The sequence below is a fragment of the Ascaphus truei genome, chromosome 4 (assembly GCF_040206685.1).
Source record: "Ascaphus truei isolate aAscTru1 chromosome 4, aAscTru1.hap1, whole genome shotgun sequence".
NCBI lineage: Eukaryota > Metazoa > Chordata > Amphibia > Anura > Ascaphidae > Ascaphus > Ascaphus truei.
The window spans coordinates 210,692,244-210,718,697 of NC_134486.1; the positions used below are offsets into that span (position 1 = coordinate 210,692,244).

Below are 26,454 nucleotides of genomic sequence, written 5' to 3' on the forward strand. Positions count from 1 at the left end.
CTGGAACACATCTGCTCGAAATTTGTTCTCCGTGGCCGAATAGGGGCCTTGTTATAAAAAGCCATGATCTGTAGATATCTGAATAATTCTGCGTTCGGAATGTTTTTTTTCCTTTTTTATATGAGCAAAAGTTTTAATAACCTCACTACCTTCCAGATCCTTTAGACGGAGATACCCTGCTTGAATCCATTTTGAAAAATTAGCGCTATCTAGGCCTGGAGCGAAGTCCAGGTTGCCCCATATGGGGGTCAACAGGGAGTTTTGCGTTGTTAGAGAACTTCTAAATTTGGCGGCCTCCCATACTTTCAGGGAATTCGTCATGGCCTGCAGCGGTGTTTGCATCCTAGAACGGCTGTTCCTGGGCAGCCATATCAGGTTCTTCAAATCTACCGGAGCGCAACATTCCCTCTCCAGTGCCACCCATCTCCGAAGGGTCGGGTTGGTGTGCCACTGCAGGATCTGCGTTAGTTGAGCTGCTTCGTAGAAGGCGAGCAGGCACGCCACCCTAGCCCTCCTCTTGAGGTCGGCCTCCTCAAGATTTCTTTTCTAATTCTGGGGCCTTTTTTATTCCAGATAAACTTCGTTATTGCAGACTGTAGCGAGAGGATCTCATCTTTTGGCAGGGGGATCGGGAGGGCCTGGAAAAGGTACAGCACCCGTGGAAGGAGATTCATTTTTACGCTATGAATTCTGCCTATCCAGGAGATGCCATACTCCGCCCATCGCCTTAGATCCTCCCTTAGAGTCTTAAATAACCTGGGATAATTTGCCTTGTATAGGGCTTTATAGTCTTTTGTCAGATTTACCCCTAGATATTTGATCGTGGAGGGCTGCCATTTAAAGTTGAAATTGAGTCCAATTAGCTTTTCCACTGGTTTAGGTAAATTTAGGTTGAGGGCTTCCGACTTGGCCTGGTTAATTTTGAACCCCGAAATTTGATTGAATTTCCCCAGGATTGAGAACACATTGGGCAGAGAGGTAAGAGGCTGGGATAATGTCAGGATCACATCATCCGCGTACAGGGCCACTTTATGTGACTGTTTGTTTAATGCTATTCCCGAGATATCCGGGTTACTCCTCAGATGTGCCGCCAAGGGTTCAATACAGAGGGCGAACAACAAGGGGGACAACGGGCAACCCTGTCTTGTGCGAATCTGGAAAAGTTCCGAAGGGAACCCCTGATGCCGCATCCTTGCCGCTGGCCCCTCGTACAGTGCCATAATGGCTCCCAATAGGCATCCCTCAAAGCCAAATGCCCCAAGCGTCTCTCTCAGGTAAGGCCAGTCAATCCTATCAAAGGCTTTTTCCTCGTCCAGACTCAACACCATTGACGGAATGTTCTTCTTTTGGGCCAGATCAATCAAGTCAATTATTCGTCGGGTGTTGTCTGCCGCTTGCCTTCCACTTATAAAACCCACTTGGTCTGGATGTATCTGCCCGGGGAGAACGGTACCCACTCTATTGGCTATTAGTTTAGAAATTTTTTTTATGTCCGTGTTAATTAAAGAGATGAGCCGGTTGCTCTTACAGTCTGCCGGGTCCTTTCCGGGTTTGTGGATCAACGAGATCGACGCCTGGAGCATCTGTGCTGGGAACGAGGCCCCTTGTAATACCGAATTGAAAAATTTCAATAAATGTGGGGCTAAAAGTTTTAGATATTTTTTATAGTAGAGGTTTGAGTAGCCATCTGGGCCGTGCGCCTTGGCTGGCTTGAGAGACTTTACAACTTCCGTTAACTCTTCTAAAAAGAAGTCTTCCTGTAGCGCCTCCCTCTCCGCTCTGCTCAGCGTTGGTAGGTTTGCCTCTTTTAGAAATTCTCGGAGATTGTACCTCGTTTTCTGATTATGTATGACCTTACCTCCATCATAGAGCGACTCATAGTAGTTTTTAAATTCCGCTACGATCCGCTTAGGATTCGAGGTAAGTTTCCCCCCCCTGCGTGCGAATAGATTGAATGTGGTAATTTGGAATTTTGTTCCTGAGTCTATTTGCCAGGAGGGTGTCCGGCTTGTTCGCCTTCTCAAAGAATCAACGCTTTGTCCAGCTCATCTCTTTCTCAGCCTGAGACGCCAGTCGCAAATTTAACTGCTTTTTAGTGTCTTGAATTTGTTCCCGGACTGCTTCATTTTTGGAGCTTTTGTGTTTTGCAGTGAGGGATGCCAATTTCCCTTGCAGTTCTTTGATCTGGCTCTCCTGTTCTCTTTTGCGTCTAGCTGCTAGCCACATAAGAGAGCCTCTGAGGGTAGCCTTATGGGCCTCCCACAACGTGGCAGGTGAGGACACACTCCCCTCGTTCTCTGTAAAATACTCCCTGATCTTTTTCGCAATCTCTGCTTCTAGTTTTGGGATTTTTAAGAGCAACTCATTTAGTCTCCAACCCGCTCCAGGTCTATCTAGCCAACTTAACGTGCACCGCAGCTCTATAGGTGCGTGGTCTGACCACGAAATATCATATATTCCCGAATGGGAGACCACTGGAACCAGTCTATTAGATACCAGGAAGTAATCAATCCGGCTATAACGGTCGTGGGGGTGGGAGTAAAATGTATAGTCCTTCGTCTGTGGGTGTTGCTCCCTCCAGATATCCACTAGCTGACAGTCACGAAGTCCCTTGATGATGGTTAGTACGTCCCGTCTGAGGGGGGGGTTAGGTGCAGTACATCGGTCTAGTTTAGGGTTAAGTGTCCTATTCAAGTCTCCCGCTACAATTATCTGTCCCTTCGCCTCCTGCTGCAAGCGCCAGAAGAAAAGGGCAAAGAATTTCGTTGCTCGCTTGCACGGGGCGTATACTGAAACAAGCGTGAGGGCTTGACCCTGTATGGACCCTACTAGCATGATAAATCTGCCTTCGACATCTACCACCCGTTTATCTAGTTTAAACTGTAGGTTCTTGTGTAAAACAATGGCCACCCCGCTCTTCTTTTCGTGTGCTGATGCTAGATGTATTGTATTAAAATCTTTATCAAGGTATTTCGGGAAACTAGCTTTGGAGAAGTGGGTCTCTTGGAGGAAGAGAATGTCTGCGTTGTATCTTTTATAATCTCTAAAAGCCAACTTACGTTTAGCGGGGCCGTTAAATCCCTTAACGTTATGGGAGATGCACCTGATTTCTCTATTCATTGGAATCGTCTTGGTATGGTTCTTTTCCCATGTCCATCCTGACTGAACCTCGCCAATGCTGTGCGGCCCTGCACATAGCTCTTTCTCGTCCAACGATGTTCCCTTCTGTTTTGGTCGCCTCCGAGGGGGGTGAGGGAGAGCGGGGTGTGAGACAAAAGGGAAGACACAAAGGAAACACAAAGAAAAAAACAACATGTAAATACAAGCATTTTAACCATAACATGATCTCTGCTCCAGAACTACTTTTGTCCCGTAGCGAAGTCCAATGCCTTTGGGGAGTTGAGCCCTGTGGCCTCTGGACCACTTCCCATCTGCACCCCCCAAACGACTTTGACAGGATCCAGGGGGGTCCCCTCCCCCTGATCCCGCCCGCAGCACATGCCGACCTCGGGATATGAAGCTCCCTCCATCCCCCGTGCCCGCGCTCACTCAATTTATTTTATTTTATTTTATACCCCCTTTAACTGTCTAACCTTTCTACCCCAACCGCAGAAACCTGAAATAAGCTGCCTTGGCTCTAGTCTCCGTGCTTGAGCCCCCTAACTTGCCTCCTGGCGTACTCCTTCTAGGATTCTCCTCAAACCCCTGCCCTAACTGCCCTATCGCTGCTCCAATTCTCCCCTCCCTCCCTTATGCCCCCCTCTCTCCACTCTCCCTCACCTTCCCCTCTCTCGTCTGGAGCTTGCCTGTTGAAAAACGCCATCCTTCCCCTGCTTTCCGTGCCTCCCTCTGCGTGGCTATTAGTTATTTCCCTCCCCCATCTATTGTGGCTGCCTGGCCCTCTCCTCCTACTGTATTCCCTAGTGGATCATGTCCGGGGACCGCCTCCTATGTGTGGGCCGCCTCCCTCCGCTGCCGTCTTCCGGTGTTCCTCTATTTGTTCCCGGTCACTTCCGCCTCCTTCAAGATGGCGCCCGCTTCCCCGATGCCGCCTGGTGACGACTTCTGGTTTCCGGCGGCCGCCATTTTGGATCCACTGCTGCCTCGTGGAGGACGTGAAGCTCGCTGCTCCCGCTTGATAGCCGCTTCCTGGTTCTGCGCCCCACGGTGGAGCCTGAGGAGCGCCATTTCGCCCGCCATCTTCCCACTGCCTCGTGGATCGACGAAAAGGTTGTTTTTCTTCCGTTCTTTTGCAGGGAATGCCGCCGGTTTTGCCAGGTGACTGGGGGGGGGGGGGGGATCGCTGGGCATCGGCTGGGGGCTCTTAGGTGTCCGTACGCCAGGATAGCGTGGCAGGAGAGCCTTGCCAAGTGGCTATGCTCGCTCCCCAACTTGGGCCTTTAACTAGGCAACTTTAAACTATCAACGCTGAACCTCGTACGTGTCCTTTAACTGGCCTTTTATTGCCGTTATCTCTTGTTCCCCTTGGGCTTTGTCGTGCCTGCTCCTCCGCTCCACTCTGGTTCCAGGGAGGCTTCTCCGCTCGCCGCTTCTGCTGGGGCACCCCCTAGGCCCAGTTTAGTTAGAAAATCCGGGCCCTCCACCAGGTCTTTTAGGGTGAAGGATCTCCCGTTCCGCGTCACCTGCAGCCCAAACGGGAAGGTCCAGCGATACCTCACATTATTATCGCAAAGTACTTTGGTAATTGGAAGCAGTGCGTGGCGCCTCATAAGGGTGAGTGGGGATAAGTCCTGGAAAATTAGCATCTTGTTGGACTCAAACTCCACAAACGGCAGGACCCTTGTGAGGCACAAAACCGCCTCTCTGGTGGTGTAATAATGGAGCCGGAGGATAATATCCCGCGGCTGTTCATTTTGGACCGGCCGGGAGCACAGGGCCCTGTGGCAACAGTCCATTGCCAGGGCTTCCTTAGTACTGTCCGGCAGCATGGATTCCAGCCAGCGTGCGGTGTATTCCTCACAGTCTCTTACCTCTTCAGGGACCCCCCGTATTCTAATATTGTTTCTACTATCGCGGTTTTCCGCGTCGTCCTGCCGTTCTTTAAGATTATCAATTTGTTTCTGTAGGTCAGCGGTCTTTTTATCAGTCTTTTTCCCAGCCCTGATGGTGAGATCTACTTTGGTCTCCAAATCGTCCGTTCGGGTCCCCAGCTTTGCAACCTCCCTTTTAACTTCCTTAATGTCCGCTTGCAGGAGCATTTTTAAGTCATTTATATAGCCGTGCAAAATCGTAGCGCCTCACTGGGAGCTGAGATTGACTATTAAATCCTTCGTCGTCTCCTTCCAGCTCTGTATCGGTGTCCGGGTTTAAAACCGGCGCCATTTCTTCTGCTTGCTCGCTTGCAGCCGCGCCACCAAAATAAGCCTGGACATCTGCCAGTTTCTGTTTTTTCTGCCCTACTGGCTTCTTTGGGGCCATCCTGGAGTATTAAGTCTGCTTTGGGTTCAAGGTAGGACACAACATTTTTATTAATAGGGGTATTTATTCGTATTTTGCTTTGAGCGCGGGACGGAGCTATTCACCTAAGCCTCCATACCCCGATCCTTCGCGCATGCGCCTCCTTATTTTTTTTTTTAAATCTCTTTGTTTTGAAATTAAATAAGTGGTTCAAGTAATTCCATTTAAATGAACATGTGGACGCTTTATTTTGTACTGTCTGTATTTGTTTCGTTAGTGAATGCTTTTAAATCAGAGAAAATTCCCGTAATAGCCTTGTCTGCGCCCCATAGTCTGAAAATGAATCTGCAGTGCTATTTCTATATACAGTACTAATGATCACTATATACATTCCCAATCCACTAAAGATACCTCTGCTTTGAGACAATGTAATTTAAGTAGCCCCTATGAGCAAACCCTTAACAACCCAACCATGGGTTTTTCCATTCTCTGTTCTTGCAATAGGTATGCAGAAAGAGAATCCACCCAAGCCGTATTGAGTTGGAGGAGACTAAAGGCCATTGGATGCAGACCGCTGCTCTTGCTGTATCATAAAAGCTACAATATATCAGCGTGTTTCATATGCTTACACTAGTGATCCCCTTTATAAAAGAAAAGGCCTAAGAGGCTGTAAGTCGGATCCGGCTGCCAGTCCTCTCGCTGCTGGCGTGCGCCGAGCCTCTGACGTCAACGCACATCGGAAGTAAGCTGTGCTCACCATCTTAGTCTATTCCCAGTTGCTAGCTATTTAGGAGACCTGCCAGTTAACTGGAGTTTTTCCTTTGGAAAAGAAAATCATCCTAAAATTCTTTACTGGTAATTTGAGTCGCAACACATCAGTGGAACAGGTTGCTAAGGTAACATCTACTGCCAGTGAAAGTTTAAAATGTAAGACAAGACTACAGTTTCAGGAATAAAAAAAGGGGGGAAAAAAAGATGAGAACAGATCACAACATTATCTCAGAATATGCTACCTTTTTTAATTTCAGTGTTTGGTGGGATTGCTGCTTTGTGTTCCAATTAACAATTATTTTATGCTTTTGTTCAATTATGTATTTATTTTTAACTTGCAGGGAGGAAATAATGCAGGTCACACAGTTGTTGTGGACTCTGTCGAGTATGATTTTCACCTTCTACCAAGTGGAATCATAAATCCAAAAGTCATTGCCTTCATAGGTAAGTGTGAGAACTCGGCAACAGAATTACTAATTTAGAATCCATCCTATTATTAGAAACACAGCTTGCGTAAGTAATCCAATTAATTTTGTTAGGATATGCAGTTTGATTTTTAAAGTATGTGATTTAGTTCAAATATGTCTGCAAATGCAGTGTTATAAAGACTATGTATTTGCTACTGTAATTGATTGCTTTACAATAGAATTACAAATGTGCTGTGTGCTGTATACCCATTGCCTGAGAGATTTCTCTGTTAATATATATTTTTTTTGGGGGGGGGGGTGTTATTGGAACCACAGGTCAAGATTTTAGCTCTTCTTTTTTTTTTTTTTTTTTTTTTTTGAGAGAGAGGGGGGGGGGGGGGAGATGTTGTTGGACCTATCTTGGGAAACGGGTATTACAGAGAAAGTTACTAGTGTATGTGAGGTATTGCTGATGCCAGGTTCAGACTCCTCTAGGGCATATTACTTTACACAGCTAGCTGGTTTGAACAAGTTACTACTGCAGTGAAAATCCCAATAAGGGTGCCCACAAAACTGTTGCTTACCAAGCACATTAGTGTGTGTAATTTAATTGCTAACTTAAATGCATTTAATTTATAGATTTGTGTTTTGCTAGTAATGCACTAGCTCAGTGTCACAGGAGACCAGGCATTTAAACCTTTATACCGGGATCATATCACTGAGCAAAAACAAATGATAAAACAAATTATCATTTATTCCATTGAAACAGACGTACACACAGTGGATTACAAAATATGAGAGAAAAACACATTTAGTGGGGGTCTGGAGGAAAAAACGTTCCTAGCTTCTACATACAGTCCATAAAACAAAGTTTGTACTTGACCGGGACTTAGCCCGAGATGTCCTGAAACTCAAATCGGCATGAAGTTCCTGACACCACCGCTGTATCCGCTCCAGAGACATCAAAATCCCTTGACCGGGAGATGGCACCAAACGTCCTGGTACTCTTTTCGGCTTGTAGTTCCAGCCGCGACCGCTACGTTCTCTTCTCAGAACTTAGCCCCCGAAAAGTGGGACTTAGAAAATTTCTTGCCTTGACACTTCTGAAGACGGCTCGTGTCTATTTCTCCAAGAGCCTCTTTTGGTGGTTTCAAATTTGCCGCTGCTGTCTTGGCGCTCGAAATCTTAGAGAATTTCAACACCGGATTGGCTGCAGGGTTCATTCACAAAATTCTACAGCCAATCCCAGGATGGGAACCTTACAACCATCCAATCGAATGCCTGCCAGTCTTCCGAAGCTGGGCAAGCGGGTCTTCTGAATGAAACAAGGGCACGTGCGAGTTTGCCACCTTAGCCACTTGTCATGCAGAAGCCACCCGCTGGGTTAGGTGCCTCCAGGTTTGGGAAGGCGAATACTAGCCGGAACGGCTGGTATTGATCCCAGGACGTGGGTATTTTTCACCTAGCCATCCTGCCCAAATGTTCTTCACACCTCTGGCAGCATCTGTGGCTTTCAAGTCCGGACCTCGAGTAGACACAGTGGCGCGCCACAGTTTGGTAGCCATCTAGCTCACTCAGAATACTGGCTTTAAAAGTCCCAGCTTATCTTAGTTTATAAGCATAATACATTTTAAACATACCCGTTTAATAAAATATACTTTTTCACTTTTATCCTGGCTATGTCTTTTAGCTATGAGGGGTAAAATGGGCCTCATACTTTTATTTCCACTAGCCATATCCCTCACACACTGTAAACCTGACTTAGACTTTAGAGCCTTCTGGGTTATTACACATTTATGAAACACAAAATATTTTTCATCACTTTTCTTCTACGTCCCAAAGTAAAATGAAAAGATGCTTAGGTTGGTCCCCAGAGCTGAGCTCATTCCCTTAGAAAAAACAAACTCAGAACTAAAAAAACGGTTATGTGCGTTCTCAGAGCTGTATCTCCTTCCTTTAGTGAAAATAGGATGTAGGTTTCATAAAAAACCTCTCGCAACCTCATATATGGTTGGAGTAACCCCCAGAACCTCTATACTGGTTCAGGGGAACCTGGGCATATACTGGGGGACCCTCACTAACTTAGGGATCCCTGACTGTACCCGGGATACACATATCCCTATGCCCCCCTTTACCTTTCTGGTCTGTGCTGAAGCAGGGAAACCGGGTGGTGAGTCGCATAACTGTTTTAAAGGAAGGATTTTGACCGGGGTGATGTGTCTATATGATCCTGGGAATTTGACGGGATTCCTGGATACATTTTTGGGGTGGCCAGCAACTCTGAACCCCGGCTACCTAGACACAATCTGACAACACTTTTACCGCACCTCCCCCCTCCCCCCCCCCCTTCCCCTCGAAGCTCATAGCCTCAGAATCTCCACTGGTTGGCTCTCCTGGAAAGGTAAAACACACACACATTCTTTATTTTCATTTAATCATATGCATTTCATGTAGGAAAGACAGGTTCAAGAGCTGACACTCTAAAACCCCAAATATGGATCCCCAAATACCTTTATTAATGGCCTTGTTACCCCCTCAACATCACATTCTGGGGTGGCCCAACTCCTGTCCTCAGGGGCCACCAACAAGTCAGTTTTTCAGGTTATCCCTGGTTCAGCACAGATGGCTCAATCAGTGAGCCACCCATACTCAAGCAGGGATATCCTAAAACATGACCTGTTGGTGGCCCTTGAGGATGGGAGTTTTTGCCACCCCTATACTAGAAGAAAAAGCATTTCTACTGCATGTTTTTAAATGGTGACATCCCCTCCCCCCCATGTTATAAATGTGAGACTGTATTAGTCACGATGAACACTGAGAAAATGGGGACTGACTTTGTGTCCCTCTCAGTCTTTGAGTTGGTAAATTAAACCAGCAGTTTTGTATATTTACACCAATATACTTTCAAAATATTTTTCGAAGCAGTAAGTACCTCATTCAATAGGGTATTTCTTTTGTAGTAAAATATTATGTTCAGTTTGTACAGATGAGGCGGAATTTTCATAAACAACAGCAATAAATGTCTTGTATCAATGAGATTTTTTTTTCTTGTTTGTTCGGCAAAAAGTTTGCCTGAAGGACTTGCTTGGTCCTAAAAGCTTGCACTTTATTATTATTATTATTATTATTTTCAGTGGTCTATTGGTCTATACTGTATAACTTCAACCATACTTTTTGTTCTGTCTGCTTTGAGTTAACACCGTACCATTATTTTGTTTAACTTGATAACCAATTAAACCGTACAAGTTTTAGGAGACCAATATCAGCTGTATGCTAAGAATAACTTGGAATGTAAATTGCAACACGCTGTTCATTGTTCAGGTGTGAATACAATCATTTTGAAATTATGACATACTCTTTTTTTCCATGTATCACTATGGAGAAGACTCGTGCTTTACAATGTATGAAGCCTGCAACCAAATCTTTATATCGACTGGCGATGGTGTATCTGTAACAAGCTTTCACCGTTGGTTTTCTTAGTTTTACAATTTAGCTTTTGTAATGCCCTATACTCTGCAATAGTTAATTGATTTTTAATCTTTTATTTGCTGTGTGAAGCCTGGTCTTTGTTCCTCATTCTCACTGTACACCTTGCATACGAACAGTGGTACATGTTCGTAACTACTTATTTTCTTTTTATATATGAAATGGTGAGGATTAAAAAAAAAAAAAAATTAAATTAAAGAAAGTTTTATATTAAACATAAATGCAATATTAAAACTTTTAGAAGCAGCGTTCTTCTAGGCTTTCTTGTAATGGTTCATTGTCGCCTCACCCCTATTACGCTGGATGTCCAGAAGGTTCAAATTCGGTGTGGACAGCTGCACCAGAATTATAATCTAAGGCCTTTTAACCCTTTTAGTGCCCCAAAACCTACCTTGAACGATAGAAGATCCGGCACTCTTTGAGCACTATGACGTTCAGAGTATGTCATGCTAGGGGGTGATCACCTTCAAGGGAATGGTGAATGGAAGAGGCATACATTCCACTGAGATTTGGAAGAGGGGTTGGTCTCTGGTCCCGGTCGTCTTCTGGCACTTACAGGGTTAAAGCAGACATCTCCCCCTGGAATTTTTTTTTATTGTATTTGTAATTTTTTCTGAACCACGGGTTCCCTGGAACTCTGATATTTGTGTATTTTTGTTTGTTGCTGGTTTTAACACAAAACTGCAGATATGCCAGTGGATTGCATAAATAGCCACCTAGATCACCAATAGAAATCGAACACGTGATCTCCTGATGACGTTGCAGTTTTTTTCTTTTGGCCGCCAGATCGAGCCGTTTTGTTTTCCCACTTTGCTTGGTGGATCCACGGTGAATCCTGTGCTTGCTGCTCTGGAACCTCGATGTTGGGGGACCACTGATGAGCACCAGGTGAACCCCATGATTCAGGTTGCGAAAACATTTAAAAAAAAATCTTGATAGCCAGGATTGCTGCTTTAACCAGGCACGAGCCATGATACAACCCCACCCACAATGCACTGTGCTGTTAATCTTGGAGCCTATGTTTTTTTAAATGGATATTCGATTTTTGTTTTCTCTATCCAATAGGGAATGGTGTTGTAATTCATCTGCCGGGCTTATTTGAAGAAGCGGAGAAGAATATGAAAAAAGGACAAGGTAGGTTAACGTGTACTTATTATGGTATGTGTATTGTTTTAATTGTTGATACCAAAAAAAATGGTTAATTCATTAACAGCCCTCAATTCATTCATATATACTTTCACCTTTAGTTTAGGGCTGTGCATTGTATATTTTCAATGTTGCTAACGGTGTTATGTTGATACCCTCTTGTTTTACAACTTATGCATAGTTCCCAGTAGAGATGGGCGAAAGTATAAAAGTTCGTCCCGCACATTTTTGCACAAACTTTTCTATTACTTTGTGAACCCGTGAAAGCTTTTTGGGACATTTTTGCTTCAAAAAATATTCCCAGACCGCATGTAATTCTGCCTTTCGCGATTTAGGTTTCCTTCGACAAACTTTGAGAGAGACATTTTATTAGAGTCCCAAGTTGCTTACACAGGTATAGCACCCCAAACACCTTTAAACACGTGAAGAGAGACCTGTGCACACACAGGAGCACACTGGAGATGCCTGGGATATTTGCTAATTTGTCATTTGAATGCGCTTTGCATGTCCAGATATTTCATGTGTGCTCCTTTATGTGAACAAGTGTCTCTCCCATCTCTCGTTCCCTTATGAGGCAAACTGCTTGCCTCAGACCAGCAATGGTTGCCTTTTTCACTTGTGGCTCTCCAATTTTACACACCTTACACACTTTATACATTTTGTATTTCTTACCCTTTGGCTATTTGCAATGACATTGTCATGTTAGTTAAAAGCCCAGCATTACATGTGTTGTTGTCCATTTCATTGCAAAGGGGAATATTTTACCATTAGTGTATATTGGCATATAAAATGAGTTCCTGTTTTTTACAAATACTGCACTTAAGAATCAAAAGCATACAATGTCTTGTTAAAGAATCAAAAAGTCTGCTATTTGTCGTGGCATTTAACATAGTACATTAAATATATTTCTGACGGTAAATTACTTATTGTCTGTAATAGTGTATACTGAATAACAGAATAAATACAATCTTGGCTGTGCATATTGGTACTGAGTGCTCTTCTGCAGCTACACCTATTATCATAGACGTTTCAACTGAGCTGTAGTTACATAAACATATCTCGATGGAGATAACATTTAGATGACATCTAGACAACATAACATCGAGATGGAGAGATCTCCACTTGGAGAAAGATCTCTCTAACGAGACAGGCACTCCAAGGTCCAAAAGGGTGTAATTTAATCTTGAGCTTAAATTACACCCTTTTGCACCTTGGAATGCCTGTCCTGTTTTTTCTATTGATGTGCTGCTCTTGTGACATTAGAACAGTATGCACCCTTTATGAACTACATCTACCAATACATGAGTGCCTTATCTCTGAAATATATAAATCTATCTATATCTACAAAAAAACAGCGTAAGAAAATGCAACAGGTTTATAATTGAAAGCAGGATTGAAGAATAAAAAGGTTTAAACTCACAATCAGTTAGTTTTGTAATACGCCTTTAAATGAAAAGATACATTGCTGGGGAGTCTGCAATCTGTCAGTACTTTTCTCCAACCGGTGTCTGCATCAGTGTCTGCTCCAGCACTTCAGCCTCAGGAGATTTTATTTATTTATTTATTTATATAATGTTTTACCAGGAAGAATACATAATTACCTCTCGTTTTCAAGTATGTCCTGGGCATAGAGTTAAGATTACAAACAATAGATGGTTTCAAATACAGTTACATAAGTGAACAAGGTATACATTTGTAGCATGGCTGGCCCAGACTGCCTCTCTACCCCCTTAGTAGCTACAGGCTGTGACAGGCAATATTAGGGGCATTGACTCCCCCCCGCCCCTCCTTATGCTGAAGTGACTGAAGAGGTGGTGCCACATGGTTCTGTGTACAGCCAATCATGGTACAGATCTTGTACCCCCCCCCCTCCTGGAGTCTCAGAGAGGAAGTCCAAATTATAGTTCTGTTGTTGTGCACCCCTCCTAGGGAGAGGAGCTGTGTGCTGCTCCTCTCGGCTGGGAGTGAGCCAGGCCAGTCAGGCGGACTGAGCCAAGCTAGATCAGAGGCCTCAAGACCAACAGAGAGCTCAGCACCATCCAGAGGCCTGGGATCCACTGTGACCTATCTGTATCCGCTGTGTGACATCTGCAGTGTGCCAATAAAGCATCCTTTTTCATATACCGCCACCTGAGCTCTGTCTATTGGATAGGGGTATGGATGAAATCTGCTCTGGTGGGGGACTGTCTCTGGATATCCTGGAGCCCACTGGCGCTGGAGGCACTGACACCCTGAGTTGAACATCAAGATCATCAAAAGCCTGTCCTGTTCCCCACTACACCGCGGAACACTCGGCTCTCCTGGACCCTCACAGGTATGCACGTACCACAAACAGCAGTAACCAGTAGTACAATCTTCCAGAGAGGGGAGGGAAACTGTGTTATAATTGGAGGTGCTGCTGAGATGGCAGCAACAGGGCAGGCTTTTATGGGACTTTATAGCAGCAGCAGAAGTAAAAGAGGCTGGGGCCGGGCCCCTGATGCTACCCTAGGGTCTCCAGGCACCCATATCATAGCCAGACAGAACTTTGTTGGGGCAACCCCCCGATGGGATATTACCTGGGAGCGCTGTTACCCTTCATCGTATCCAAGACCGGGCCAAGACAAACCTTACCACGCACTGTGAGAAACCCTGGGTACCTGTGCACATAGACTGTGCAAAGTTGGGGCAACCCCCTCCCGATGGGATGTTACCGGGGGAGCGCTGTTACCTGTCTTCAACCACTGGAAAATGGGCCAGGGCCTTCACAGCGTACCGTGAGGACCCTTGGGTACCAAGGCACATAGACTGTGTTTAAAGAGATGGGACCTTTCAGGCTCTGAGGCAACCCGTGCACCATGCATGACGTACTGTGCAAGTTGGGGGCGCACCCGGTGGGAAATTTATCCCGGGAGCGTGAAACCCATACCTGTTCTACAAGGGACGGGCCTCTCACAACGTACCATGGGGGACCTTGTGCACCTTCATTTCTGGACTGTGCAGCAGTCTACAATGTGAGGAACGGGCCCCTGAGGCGTCACCAAGGACCCTGTGTACCTGTTCTTAAGTGCTGTGCTGTGGACTTTAATATGGAATCTATGGCATGGACTGTGCTTCTAAAATGGCGGCCACCGCGTGTCTGCCTGTTCTTCTGCATCCAAAATGGCGCACCCATCTTGAATCGGGACCGCATGGGATGCAAAACCAAAGTTGCAAGCTTTTGCAAAAATGCAGTTGCAAGCTTTCGGCGCCAAGCCCTGGCACCACCCCCCAAAGTGACTGGCTCAGCTAGAGCCAGGTCATCCTTCAATCCGCACTGCCCTGCCTCTAATTCCACCCAGGAGAGAGGCGACACACTACCAGCCAGTCAAAGCCCGCCTTTGCTCTGGGAGGAGTCCGCAGCCTGCTGCACCCACTTCATTCACTAGGAGATGAGCATGAAAGAGGAGCCACTGCACAACCAGTTGTATACTACCTCAGTTGCTGCCAGTGAAAAGAATGGATGATTTGGAGGTTACCAACTACAATCTCCCAGTCGGTTACCTCGTTGACAGAGTGAATGGCCAGACCCATCTGCGGTGTGACACAAAGAAAACAAAAGCGCAGACGCACATAGTGAAGTATGTTCCAAAATGAATATATATATATATATATATATTAAGATGGTAAGATATCTGCGTACATCGGATCACAATAAAATAGGCATTTCATGTACAATGACATGTGTTACCCGGCACCGCAACAGCTTCAACACCGCAACGACCACGGGATCAGTTGATGTATGGAGATACACAGCCGCGGCACTCAAGAAGTCCTCCGCTCGTCTCTCTGGGTCCGGATAGATCGCCCTCAGACGTCGGGACTGTTGGAGCCACCGCCAGACTCGTTCCTCAAGAGTCCCGTATGTATTTGCGGCCGGCCGTAAAGTGAGGATGGCCGTAAAGTGAGATAATTACGTCACTCCGAATCGTCCAAGGCAATCTCAAAGTCTCAAAGTTGCTTCGGCACATAAACTGTGATAGGGATTACCATATGGGCTACAAAATCATCCAATGCGTTTCGTAGTGCAAGCTACTTCCTCCTTTGAGACTTTGAGATTGCCTTGGACGATTCGGAGTGACGTAATTATCTCACTTTATGGCCATCCTCACTTTACTGGCTGCCGCAAGTGAGAGGCGGTAGGCAGCGGGTTCTGGTGAGTGCGGGTCAGTCCAGAGGCGCACGCGGTGTGTGTGTGGTGTGACTGTCACGGCCTGCGTAGGTGTGGCCGTGACGTCACCCCACCCTACAGGCCAATGAGCTGTCGTCCGCCGGCCAATCACAGGGGGTACAAATACACACACAAACATTATTTCAGAGATATATATTATGCATGTATTTAGTTCCATCTATTTTTGGGTTTATCAGCTTCGCTCGTGTGACCATCATTGATCATGATTCTTTCTCTGTTTTTTCATTGTTGTTGTTTTTATTGTTTGATACATTTTTTGTTTTTGTTTTTTCCCTTTTTCCCTTTTTCCCTTCTTCCCTCCCCCTCATCCCCTACCTACAATTGATATTGTTTACACACATTATACTTTTTCCACCTCCCTCCCCCCCCCTCCCTTCTTTTTTTTTCCCCCTTCATTCACATGTATTTGTTCATGTCATTCATTATGTCCATCCTCTGGTCTCTCTGAGTCTCTCCTTTATTATTATCTCTAGATATATTCTATTAAGTTATAGGTTTATTAATTATTTGGTAATGTTTATTTATTTTATTAATTATCTGTTTACCATATATTCAACCGATGATGTTCTATTATTATATCAAAAAATATCTTGATTACATTAACTACATTGGGTGCAATTTATTGTATATATATATATATATATATATATATATTTACAGTGTTCGACAAACCTATACATTTGCACGCCCCGAGCGAGTGGATTTAACATCGTGGCGAGCTCCTATTGGCCCAAGCAGCACACGTTTGCTACTAGGTGGCGAGTAGATTTTTTTGTTCGGCGAGTAGATTTTTTGGTGATTTGTCGACCACTGTGTCTGTATATATATATATATTATTGACTTGTATATTGGTATTATGGTATTGTATTAATGTATTTATTTGGTTGTATATAGGATTTCATTGTAGTATTTCTTTTAGTATTGATGTTTATTTCAGCTCTTGCATTTTGGATAGTATAGGGGTTAAAATTATTTCCCTATATACCTCTTGTATCCAATTAGCAATCAGTGGTTCTGTGTGTCTTGATTGGTCTAATCCACTATAAAACTATGTCTCACACCTATGCTATTACCCCCTGATGAAGTCTTTTGAGACGAAACGCGTAGGGCGTGTCATGTGGATGTGATATTGTCCAGTTTTATTCAATATCACTCACTATTCTAAATACGGGACTATATCTTTTAATTTGGAATACACTGATCCCAGCCAGTCATTTGCTGTACTTGTGGGGACTGTCTCCGTTTGTATCCTGTGACGTCATCGAGTTCTCGCGTGACTTGGAGCTGAGAACTCACTGCTGTGACGCTGGATCTGGAGGAAGGCGGCGTCCCTCATGTTCCCCGGTACTCGGAGGCTATTATTGAGGCTGCTGCAGTTCACCCACACCGGACACTTCACTGAAGTCACCCGATACCTGGTTCCTGCGTCTGGCTGGTGATTGAGTTGTACTCAGAATTGCTTTTTATTCCGTTATGTTTGTGAGTGTGTTCTTCATATCTTTTACTCCATAAACTATTTGTTATACTTTGTTACGCTATGAGTGCGCCTGTTTTTTTCCTGTTTTTGTAGATATATATATATATATATATATTATGCACCCCTCCTAGGGAAGAGGAGGTGTATGCTGCTCCTCGCGACTGGGAGGTAGCCAGGCCAGCCAGTCCTTCCTGGGCTGACTGAGCCAAGATAGATCAGAGGCCTCAAGACTTAACAGAGAGCCCAGCACCATCCAGAGGCCTTGGATCCTCTGAAACCTATCTGCATCCTCTGTGTGACATCTGCAGTGTGCCAATAAAGCATAATTTTTCATATACCCCCACCTGAGCTCTGTCTATTGGATAGGGGTATGGATGAAATCTGCTCTGGTGGGGGACTGTCTCTGGATATCCTGGAGCCCACTGGCGCTGGAGGCACTGACACCCCGAGTTGAACATCAAGATCATCAAAAGCCTGTCCTGTTCCCCACTACATCGCGGAACACTCGGCTCTCCTGGACCCTCACAGGTATGCACGCACCACAAACAGCAGTAACCAGTAGAACATCTTTGTTCCTGTAGAGTACACCTAGTTTGGCATAGGTTTTGGATGTCAGGGTATCAACGTGCATCCCAAATGTTAAATGGGAGTCAAACCATATGCCCAGGTATTTACAACTAGTAACAGGAGTTAGGGTGGTGGTAGCATTGGTTCTGATCTGGAACTCAGTCATTAGAAGCTTTAAAAATGTAGCCTTGGTTCCAAATACCATTGTTACAGTCTTGTCAGTGTTTTAAAACAGTTTGTTTTGTGAGATCCAACTTTCAAGACTCAAAATTCAGATTGAAGTATGTGTTCAAGGTCCGAAAGTCTAGGGCTATGTGCATGTAAGATTACGTCATCTGCATACATGTGTATTGGAGCTCCCTTACAAGCTGTAGGAAGATCATTGATGAACACTGAGAAGAGTAGGGGCCCCAGAACAGAGCTTTGTGGGACACCACGGGTGATATCCAAGGGGTTGGAGTTGGAGCCTGAGAGGGACACATGTTGGGATCTACCTGATAGGTAGGACTGAAACCAGCTTAAAGCATGCTTCCCTATTCCAGAGTTCTGGAGTTTAAGCAGGATAACATGATCAACAGTATCAAAAGCCTTTGCAAAATCTAGGAATATTGCACCAGTGAGTTGTCCTCGTTCCTTTCCACGCTGGATTTCATTGCAAACTTTTAGGAGAGTAGTTACTGTGGAGTGTTTGGGGCGAAAGCCAGATTGGAATTGACTAGGGAAATTTGTCTTGGTATAGTAATCACTTAGTTGGGAGTGAACACATTTTTTCATGACTTTGGACAGTTTTGGGAGAAGAGAGATTGTCTCAAACTACAGGCTAATGGTTTTTGTCCCCACTTTTGAAGATTGGGACAACTCTGGCAGTTTTTCAGGTCTTAGGGATATGGCATGCAGCCAGAATAGAGTTGATTATGGAAGTAATTGGCTTGGCAATGGCTGGGCCACCTTGTCTTAGGAACTTGGATTGCAGTAAGTCAGGTCCACATTGGCTGCTTAGTTCTAGTTTGAGGAGCGCTTGTGTAATATCCTCTTCAGATACTGGGACAAATTGAAAATTGTGATCACTGGAGGGAGCTGGTTAGTATTGGAAGATTAGGTACGTGATGTCACCGCTCTCACCCCGATACAAGATGGCTTCCACCGTGTTTCTCTATTCCTGGGACTGCTTCCTCAGGGATGAACAGAAGGTAACAGGCAGTACTTGAGCTGAGACCCCAGGGTGCAGATGGAAATTGGTTGGTTATGAAACTTCACCAGCATTCTTTTCCTGTGTCCTCAAGGCCAGCCCAGATGTAATTGCAGTTGGGGCACACCGGACACCACACACTGACCACGCTACTCGGCGTTCTCAAAATTGCAAAAAAAAAATCTTCCTCCGTGCAGTTTCTTTTTGTTTTGTGTGTTGGGGGAGGACCTGGGCGAGAAGTGTGTTACGCCGGTGCTCGCCACAAACTGGGACTGGACCGCGGGGCTGAGGTGGGGTTATATGATCACCGACCTTAGTCCGCGCAGACTGATCCGGAGTGCGCAGTTCGTAGTCGTACATCGCAGGGTCAGGATTGGAGAAGGCAGCATCGTCGTTATTCAAGCCAAAGTCGTGGTAGGAGAAAACAGGACAATCGATGGCCGAACCAGGGTCGGGATAGAAGACATCCGGGTAGTCGTAGTCGTAGCTAGGAATCGGCAACAGGCAGTCAGGAGTTCCCCGCTTCAGCTTAGGAGCGTGAGCGCGGGAGTGGCCTCTGTGCGAGCAGCGGGCTCGGCCCATGACGCCGGTCTCAGCAGGGGGAGACAGCAGGCTGGCCGAAGTACACCGCGGGGCAGCGTCGGGGAAACCAACGCTTCAGCACAGAAGTCCAAGGCAGGCCACTGCATGGAGATTAGCAGCAGGCCTCAGGAAATGAAGGGTAACCACTGCTAGGAGAGAATGCAGAAGATACCTGTGCTGGCTAACCAACGCTTCAGCACAGGAGACAGGAACAGGCCTCTGGATACTCAGGAACTAGAGAGGTTAGAACACTAGGAGAGGGGCCTGGGTGGTTTGTGGCAGAGACAGTAACGTCCAAGGAAGGAGATATGCTCGGCTCTGATTCAGAGCCAAAGCTCAACATATGAAGGGCGGAGATCCAATCACAGGGGAAGGGTGTGTGAGCATTCCCCCAATGATGGAGCACAGGGCAGAAGCTGCAATGAGAGGCAGCACATGTGCCATTGATTGGCAGATGAAACTTTTGCAACTGCAGAGGTCTGCAAGGCTATAGTCAAAGCCAGGAGCGGATTCCTTACAAAGTGATGGTCTGACGTGTACATCTTAGGCCGTGCCTATAGTGCCGTCGACTGCAACACGGCGGGTGACATCACCCGTCGCCACCGGCGAAAGTTTTATGTTTCGCCGGGCGGGGATGTCGCGGGATTCCGGCAATTTGAATTGTTCAAGAGCCGTCACGTGACTCGACAGCCCTTGAAAAATCAAATTTTGCCGGCTTCGTTTCCACGATGTCGCTTTGTCGCCGTTGCGCGCACGCGGCGGCAATGTATTTGTTTTCGGGCGCCGGCACTATAAGGCTGGGGCCATAGAGTGGTGAGGAGTTCCGAGCCGCGCTGACGCTGATCCAGCGTGCGCGGAGGGGAGGTGGTTGGAGGCGGGGCAGTGGCGTCGCTGGGCCAATCGCCCGCGACGCACTGACGTCAACGTCACGGCGCCGACGTCACGGCGCCGTGACGTTGACGCTGCTTCAGGCTGATTGGATGTTTTCAGCCGACAGCGCGCTGAAAAACAGCTTGGCTGTCGGCTGAAAATTCCAAAGCCTCAGCACGCCTGCGGACGCTCGCGTGAGCCCCCTCTCAAGGCATCCTCATTGAGGATGCAGGGGCTCAGCGCGGAGCGTCCGCACAGCTCAGCGCGGCCTGTCCTTCTATGGACTCGGCCTAAGAGCGGACTTGGGCTGCGCTTCTAGTGCTGGCTACGGCTACAGATGACGTCTCCCGTCTCCGTAGCCCAAGCGAAAGTTGTAATTTCAGTTTGGGAGACGTCTCTTGCTACAAGGGGAGTGACGGAAGGCAGAGGGACGGGGACAAGAGCAAAGGGAAAGGCTGAAATGGAAAGGAGTTGTAATTTCTGTTTGTATGCTGAATTTACTTTAATTTTACTTTAAATTACGGGAGAATTTACTATTCTAAAGTTGTTCATATAGTGTGTTTCACTTGACAGACACACAATCAGGGCCGTCAACAGAAATCCTGGGGCCCAGGACAAATGAAAGTAGCAGGGCCCCCCCCCCCACCCATAGCGCACCTACCACGGAAAAACAAATTTTAGCGCGCGTAAATTTTACTTAACCCCCCAATACATCTAAAAATACACCCCCAACCCCCCCAATACATATACAAATATACCCCCAATACATATAAAAATCAGACTTACCTTTTGGATGATCTCAGGTCAGGCCATTGGCTGCAGGGGGGGGCGGTGTGCCCGTGGCTGCAGGGGGGGGGGCGGTGCTGTGACTGCGGGGGGCGGGGGCCCAGCAGCTGGCGGTGCTGCAGGGGCTGGCAATGGTTGGCTGGCGGTGCTGCGGGGGGGGGGGGGTGGCTTTATAGGGGCCCGGCGGTGCTGCGGGGGCGCTGGCTGACAGGTGGGGGGGACGGAGGCCCGGTAGCTGATGGGACTGCGGGGGGCCCGGCGGCAGGTCACAGCAGTTGTCGCCGGCCCAGCCCCACTTCAGTCACCTGTTTGTCCCGCTACAGGCACCTGTTTGTACCACGCTGGCTACTCTCACGCCAGCGCGCCGGAAGCTTAGCCCAGCTGACTTCCGGCGCTGCCGTCAGAGAGACCAGGCACCGGGTGCAGCGTTTTTTTTTTTTTTTTTTTAAATGAACTGGCCCGGCCGCGCAGGGGGCCTTGGCGGCCGGGCCCCCTGACCCACGAGGCCCAGGACGCCTACAACGGCAGTCCCCCCCCCCCCCCCTGTTGGCGGCCCTGCACACAAATCTCACACACACAAACACACACACACAATCCTACACAGGGCCGCCAACCGTTGGGGGTCTGCCAGAATTGGCTTTCCTGGCCGGTTAAAAAATTAAATAAAGCTGCACCCGGTAGTGGGTCTCTCGGCAGCGCCGGAAGTCAGCTGGGCTAAGCTTCTGGCGCGCCGGCGTGAGAGGGGGGCCCGGCGCGCGCACGAGCAGCCATTGTGGGACTGACAGGTGCCCGCAGCGGGGCAGGGCCGGCAGACCACAATCCCTCACACACACATCCCTGCATCAGAAGCTATCTGGTTTACAGCCTGTCACATGATTAGACCATTGCTGTAAAAATCAGATTCTATTGACTACAGAGATTCAGGTCGCTCCGTCTCGCCTACTATAAGCGCATGCTACAGATTCAATGCATTTGTTTTGAAGCGACGTCGCATCACCGGCACTATAAGCGCAGCCTAAGAATGTCCTACTACTTGCTTGTGATTTTGAGAATGCCGAGTAGCATGGTCGGTTTGGCGCTTCTTCCCTAATCATGCTTTATTAAATTATGCTATGGAGCATGCATAATGGAGATCTATCTATATCTATTATTCTCCATCTAAATTCTTTTTTTTTTTTTTTTTTTTTACCACTTCAGGTTTAGCTGGCTGGGACAAAAGACTAAGTATTTCTGACAGAGCTCATATTGGTAAGTTCCTCGACATATTAATTTATGTTTATCACAACATTATTTTAGACTTTCCACTGCTTATTTAACCCTTTGAGTTCTGCAGGGAGTAAATCAAGCGGTGGGATTTAACTTGACTAAACTACATCGCAAGTGGGGGGGAAATAATTGAACATTCAAAGCTTACAAGCACACAAATAACATGCCAACAAAAAGAGCTTACAAATCTTGTCCATATGAACGCCTATGCCAACATAGATATCAAGCTACGGTACTTTTGGCAACTGGACCCCAAAATATTTTACCAACAATTAAATAAAAGGATCAATGGATGTGTTGTCCAGAATGAAATTAATAGCTTGCAGGCTTAAACACCTGGTGTATATCACTTGTTCTTTATTGGAGGGCATGAGCTGCAATCTGGCAGTGCTTTTGGTGTGCACACAATATTCCCATTTCATGTATTCCACTGCTGTGATTTGACATGGACCAATCTGATGCAGATTACACGTTTTCATTGTTGCGCTATGTATTGTTGTAGTTCTAATGTAGTAGCAAAATGAATCAATATGGCCGTTTTCGTTTGTTCATTTTCATGCTGTAACCTTGCTTGTTTGACCACTATATATTACTACACAAAGTACCCCCACCATATCTTTCTGATCCAGACATTCAGTCTATGGGGATTATTCTACAAACTCTGAAAACACAGATCCGCGCGGGAAGTCCCACCAAAGTGTGGCTTTACATGCAGACCGTGCGGATCGACACACAGAATAAGCCCTTATGAGTGCTTTGATCAAAAAAAATTAAATAATAATAAAAAGCAAGTAACTGGTTGATGGTATCTTCCTGGGTTACTAAATTGACATCTTTTTGATTACTTAAAAGGTACATTACAAATTCAGGAAAGGATACTAGAAATAAATTGTAAGCATGCTGGTGAAACTTGACAAATTATCAGGTCGATTATCTGCCATGTAATTTTGAAAATAAACATTTTTTTACTCTCTCATTTGTCATTTACCGACTTGCCAGCTACTACTTAATTCTAATAGTGCATGTCTACTGACAAAAAGGCAGTTTAGCAAGCTCATGCTGAGGCTTTTTTAATTCTTAAAAACAATACTATGTTAAATGCTTAAAAATGTGGCAGTTACAAGGAAGTTCAATGATTTGTAGTTTTGAAAGATCATCAGAGTCTTGATTTACTCAGGCTCTTCTATTTTGTGTTTTCAGTGTTTGACTTTCACCAAGCTGCTGACGGCATTCAGGAACAGCAGAGACAAGAACAAGTTGGAAAAAAGTATGTGTAATATATAAAATGTATTTCTCTTTAGCTGCCCCGAAATATATATTTATATAGTTTTCATATTGTTTCTTGCACGGTGCGAATAGTGAACGTACTGGTGTACATAGGGTCAGTGACCTAATAAGTCTGCAAAATTCTGAGAGCTTACAATGTTATTTTTATGCTCAAGATAAATGGGCATATTTACTAAGCCGTGCCAACCCAAAAGACCTCTTACAGCCCAAAGTGTTCTATGGCTTAGTACATATTAATACAGTTTTTCCTCAATCTCCCTGTGCCACACAACCACACACTGTAGATTTTGGATAAACATCAGGGAGATGGAACATATAGTATTCTAACGTTTTAATTTTTATTAAAAAGGGCTATGGCCCTAGATGTGATAACAAATTAAAAAAAATAACTCCATGTCATTGACTTACGGCACTTCACACACTGCATCCATGTGCTCTCGTTAAAGAAATTGAATATTCGATATTCCAGTAGTAGTAATTAGCGTGTTTCTTTCGTAATTGAAATATAAACACACGTAAAAGAAAAATGGATAAACAAAAAGGCTTGTATAGTTGATCGTCCCTATTAACGTCTCCACCATAAACATTGAACCCTTGAAGGAAATGTCTCCCACCACCCTCTGTTCCCTGGGACCTCCCAACTCTGAGATTGCAAGTCCTTTGTCACATTGCAATTTGAGTGGTTGCAAGGACCTGGAGGTGGGGGGGACGTCTGTTGGGGTTTCAGTGTTCCTGACGGAACGGAGGAAGCATTAATAACTGGCGCGATTCTCACCTATACATAAGTTTAAAAAATATTTTAATTAGATGTTAAGAACATTTTTATATTCCAGCATGCCCGTTTAAATAGGAAGATGGGGGGAGGGAAAGGAAAGAAGAGAACCCCTGCTCGGCTAAATGAGATTGTAGAGGGGAATGGTGCTGCTACCGGGATATGATTATAGACCCAAGAAAAAGAGCCCGGATTGAAGAGCACTCTACTACCCCTTTGATAGATAATATATAGTGTATTGCTTAAAATATAATTTTATTTGTATTGGTATTAAAATAAAGGTGGTTTATAAACTTGAACGACGAAATGCAATAATCAAAGTAAAAAGGACAACAGTGTTGCCTGTCAAGGTGAATGACCCCAAGTAGTGTTTAGGGGTTAGATTTCCCTTGGGATATATATATATATATATATATATATATATATATATATATATATATATATATATATATATATATATATATATATATATATATATATATATATATATATATATTGCTTCAAGTGTATGTGAGATGCATACAACATTGTATCTGTGTAGTCTAAACCTATTCTATGCTTAGGGTCCCATCAGAAACCTACTACATTTATGTTAATTCTCCCCTTGTGACCCAGATATCATGGCTAGTAAGCCTAGACAGTCGCTCTTATTCATAGAGGACTATAGTGCTGTGTGCTAGTAAAGGGTGAGGTCCAGTGTAGATGGACTATAGGATGAGTAAATAGTTTCAATTTATATGAGCAGCCAGTTGCAACTTTGTCTCCTAGTGTGTAGCATTAGTTTAGCATACATGTCTCCCTATTAAACTAGATACTTAGTATGGCACATAAACAGACCATGAGAGACGGTTATCCTGTAGTTAAAGTAATGGTGTAACTCCAGTTCAGTCTCACTGGAATGATCATATGGATATATCAGAAAGGTTAAAAGAAGGGTGTTGCGGTGTCTCAAATCACTCCCGTCATGAACTCAGCCTTAAATAATAGTGGCATTGGTATATGATCAGTATACTCTATGTATCTACCACTATATTATTACGTAGTTGCCAGTAGTGTAATGCAATGCAATTTCACTAGCCTCCTAAATATTTTCAATATAAAGTTTAGCATCCGTGTGAGGATATTTGCTATATAAATGTGATAGAGCTCCTGTATAGCATTTGCATTTGGACTGCCTCTAAATGTACCAAAGTTGACTCAGGCTAGTGTAATAATGTGGAATTAGGGCTCACTAGCTGCAGCAATACATATAATGGCGTTCGTGTGCCAGTTTAGGCTTAATGTTTATAACTGATGCCGCCAAACTTCAACAGTTAGGTCCGGAAATAATTGGACACTGATACAAGTTTTGTTATTTCGGCTGTGTACCAGTTAAATAATGAATATGGGCTTAAAGTGCAGTCTATCAGCTTTACTTTGAGGGTATTCACATCCAAATTGGAGTAAGGGTTTAGGAATTACAGATCTTTAATATGCAGCCCCCTCTTTTTCAAGGGACCAAAAGTAATTGGACAATTGACTCAAAAGCTGTTTCATGGACAGGTGTGGGCTATTCCTTCGTTATTTCATCATCAATTAAGCAGGTAAAAGGTCTGGAGTTGATTCAGGTGTGGCATTCGCATTTGGAAGCTGTTGCTGTGAACCCACAACATGTGGTCAAAGTAGCTGTCAATGCAAGTGAAACAGGGCATCCTTAGGCTGCAAAAAAAAAAGAAAATCCATCAGAGAGATAGCAGGAACATTAGGAGTGGCCAAATCAACAGTTTGGTACATTCTGAGGAAAAAAAGAACGCACTGGTGAGCTCTGCAATACAAAAAGGCCTGGATGTCCACGGAAGACAATAGTGGTGGATGATTGTAGGATCCTTTCCATGGTAAAGAAAAACCCCTTCACAACATCCAGCCAAGTGAAGAACACTCTCCAGGAGGTAGGCATATCATTATCCAAGTCTACCATAAAGAGAAGACTTCACGAGAGCAAATACAGAGGGTTCCCCACAAGGTGCAAACCGTTCATAAGCCTCAAGAATAGAAAGGCCACATTAGACTTTGCCAAACAATATTTAAAAAAGCCAGCCCAGTTCTGGAACAGAATTCTTTGGACAGATGAAATTAAGATCAACCTGTACCAGAATGATGGGAAGAAAAAAGTATGGAGAAGGCTTGTAACGGCTCATGATCCGAAGCATACCACATCATCTGTAAAACACGGTGGAGGCA

General features: G+C 45.2%; 1 protein-coding gene across 1 annotated transcript in view; it reads left to right on the top strand.

The window, feature by feature from the left end:
• Positions 1-26,454, top strand: part of ADSS2 (adenylosuccinate synthase 2) — a 105,930-nt gene that overhangs the window by 36,639 nt on the left and 42,837 nt on the right. The window contains exons 2-5 of the mRNA XM_075596818.1: positions 6,531-6,633; positions 11,148-11,216; positions 22,107-22,157; positions 23,376-23,442. Coding sequence (XP_075452933.1) covers positions 6,531-6,633; positions 11,148-11,216; positions 22,107-22,157; positions 23,376-23,442 — 290 coding nt within the window. The remainder of the gene's footprint in view (positions 1-6,530; positions 6,634-11,147; positions 11,217-22,106; positions 22,158-23,375; positions 23,443-26,454) is intronic.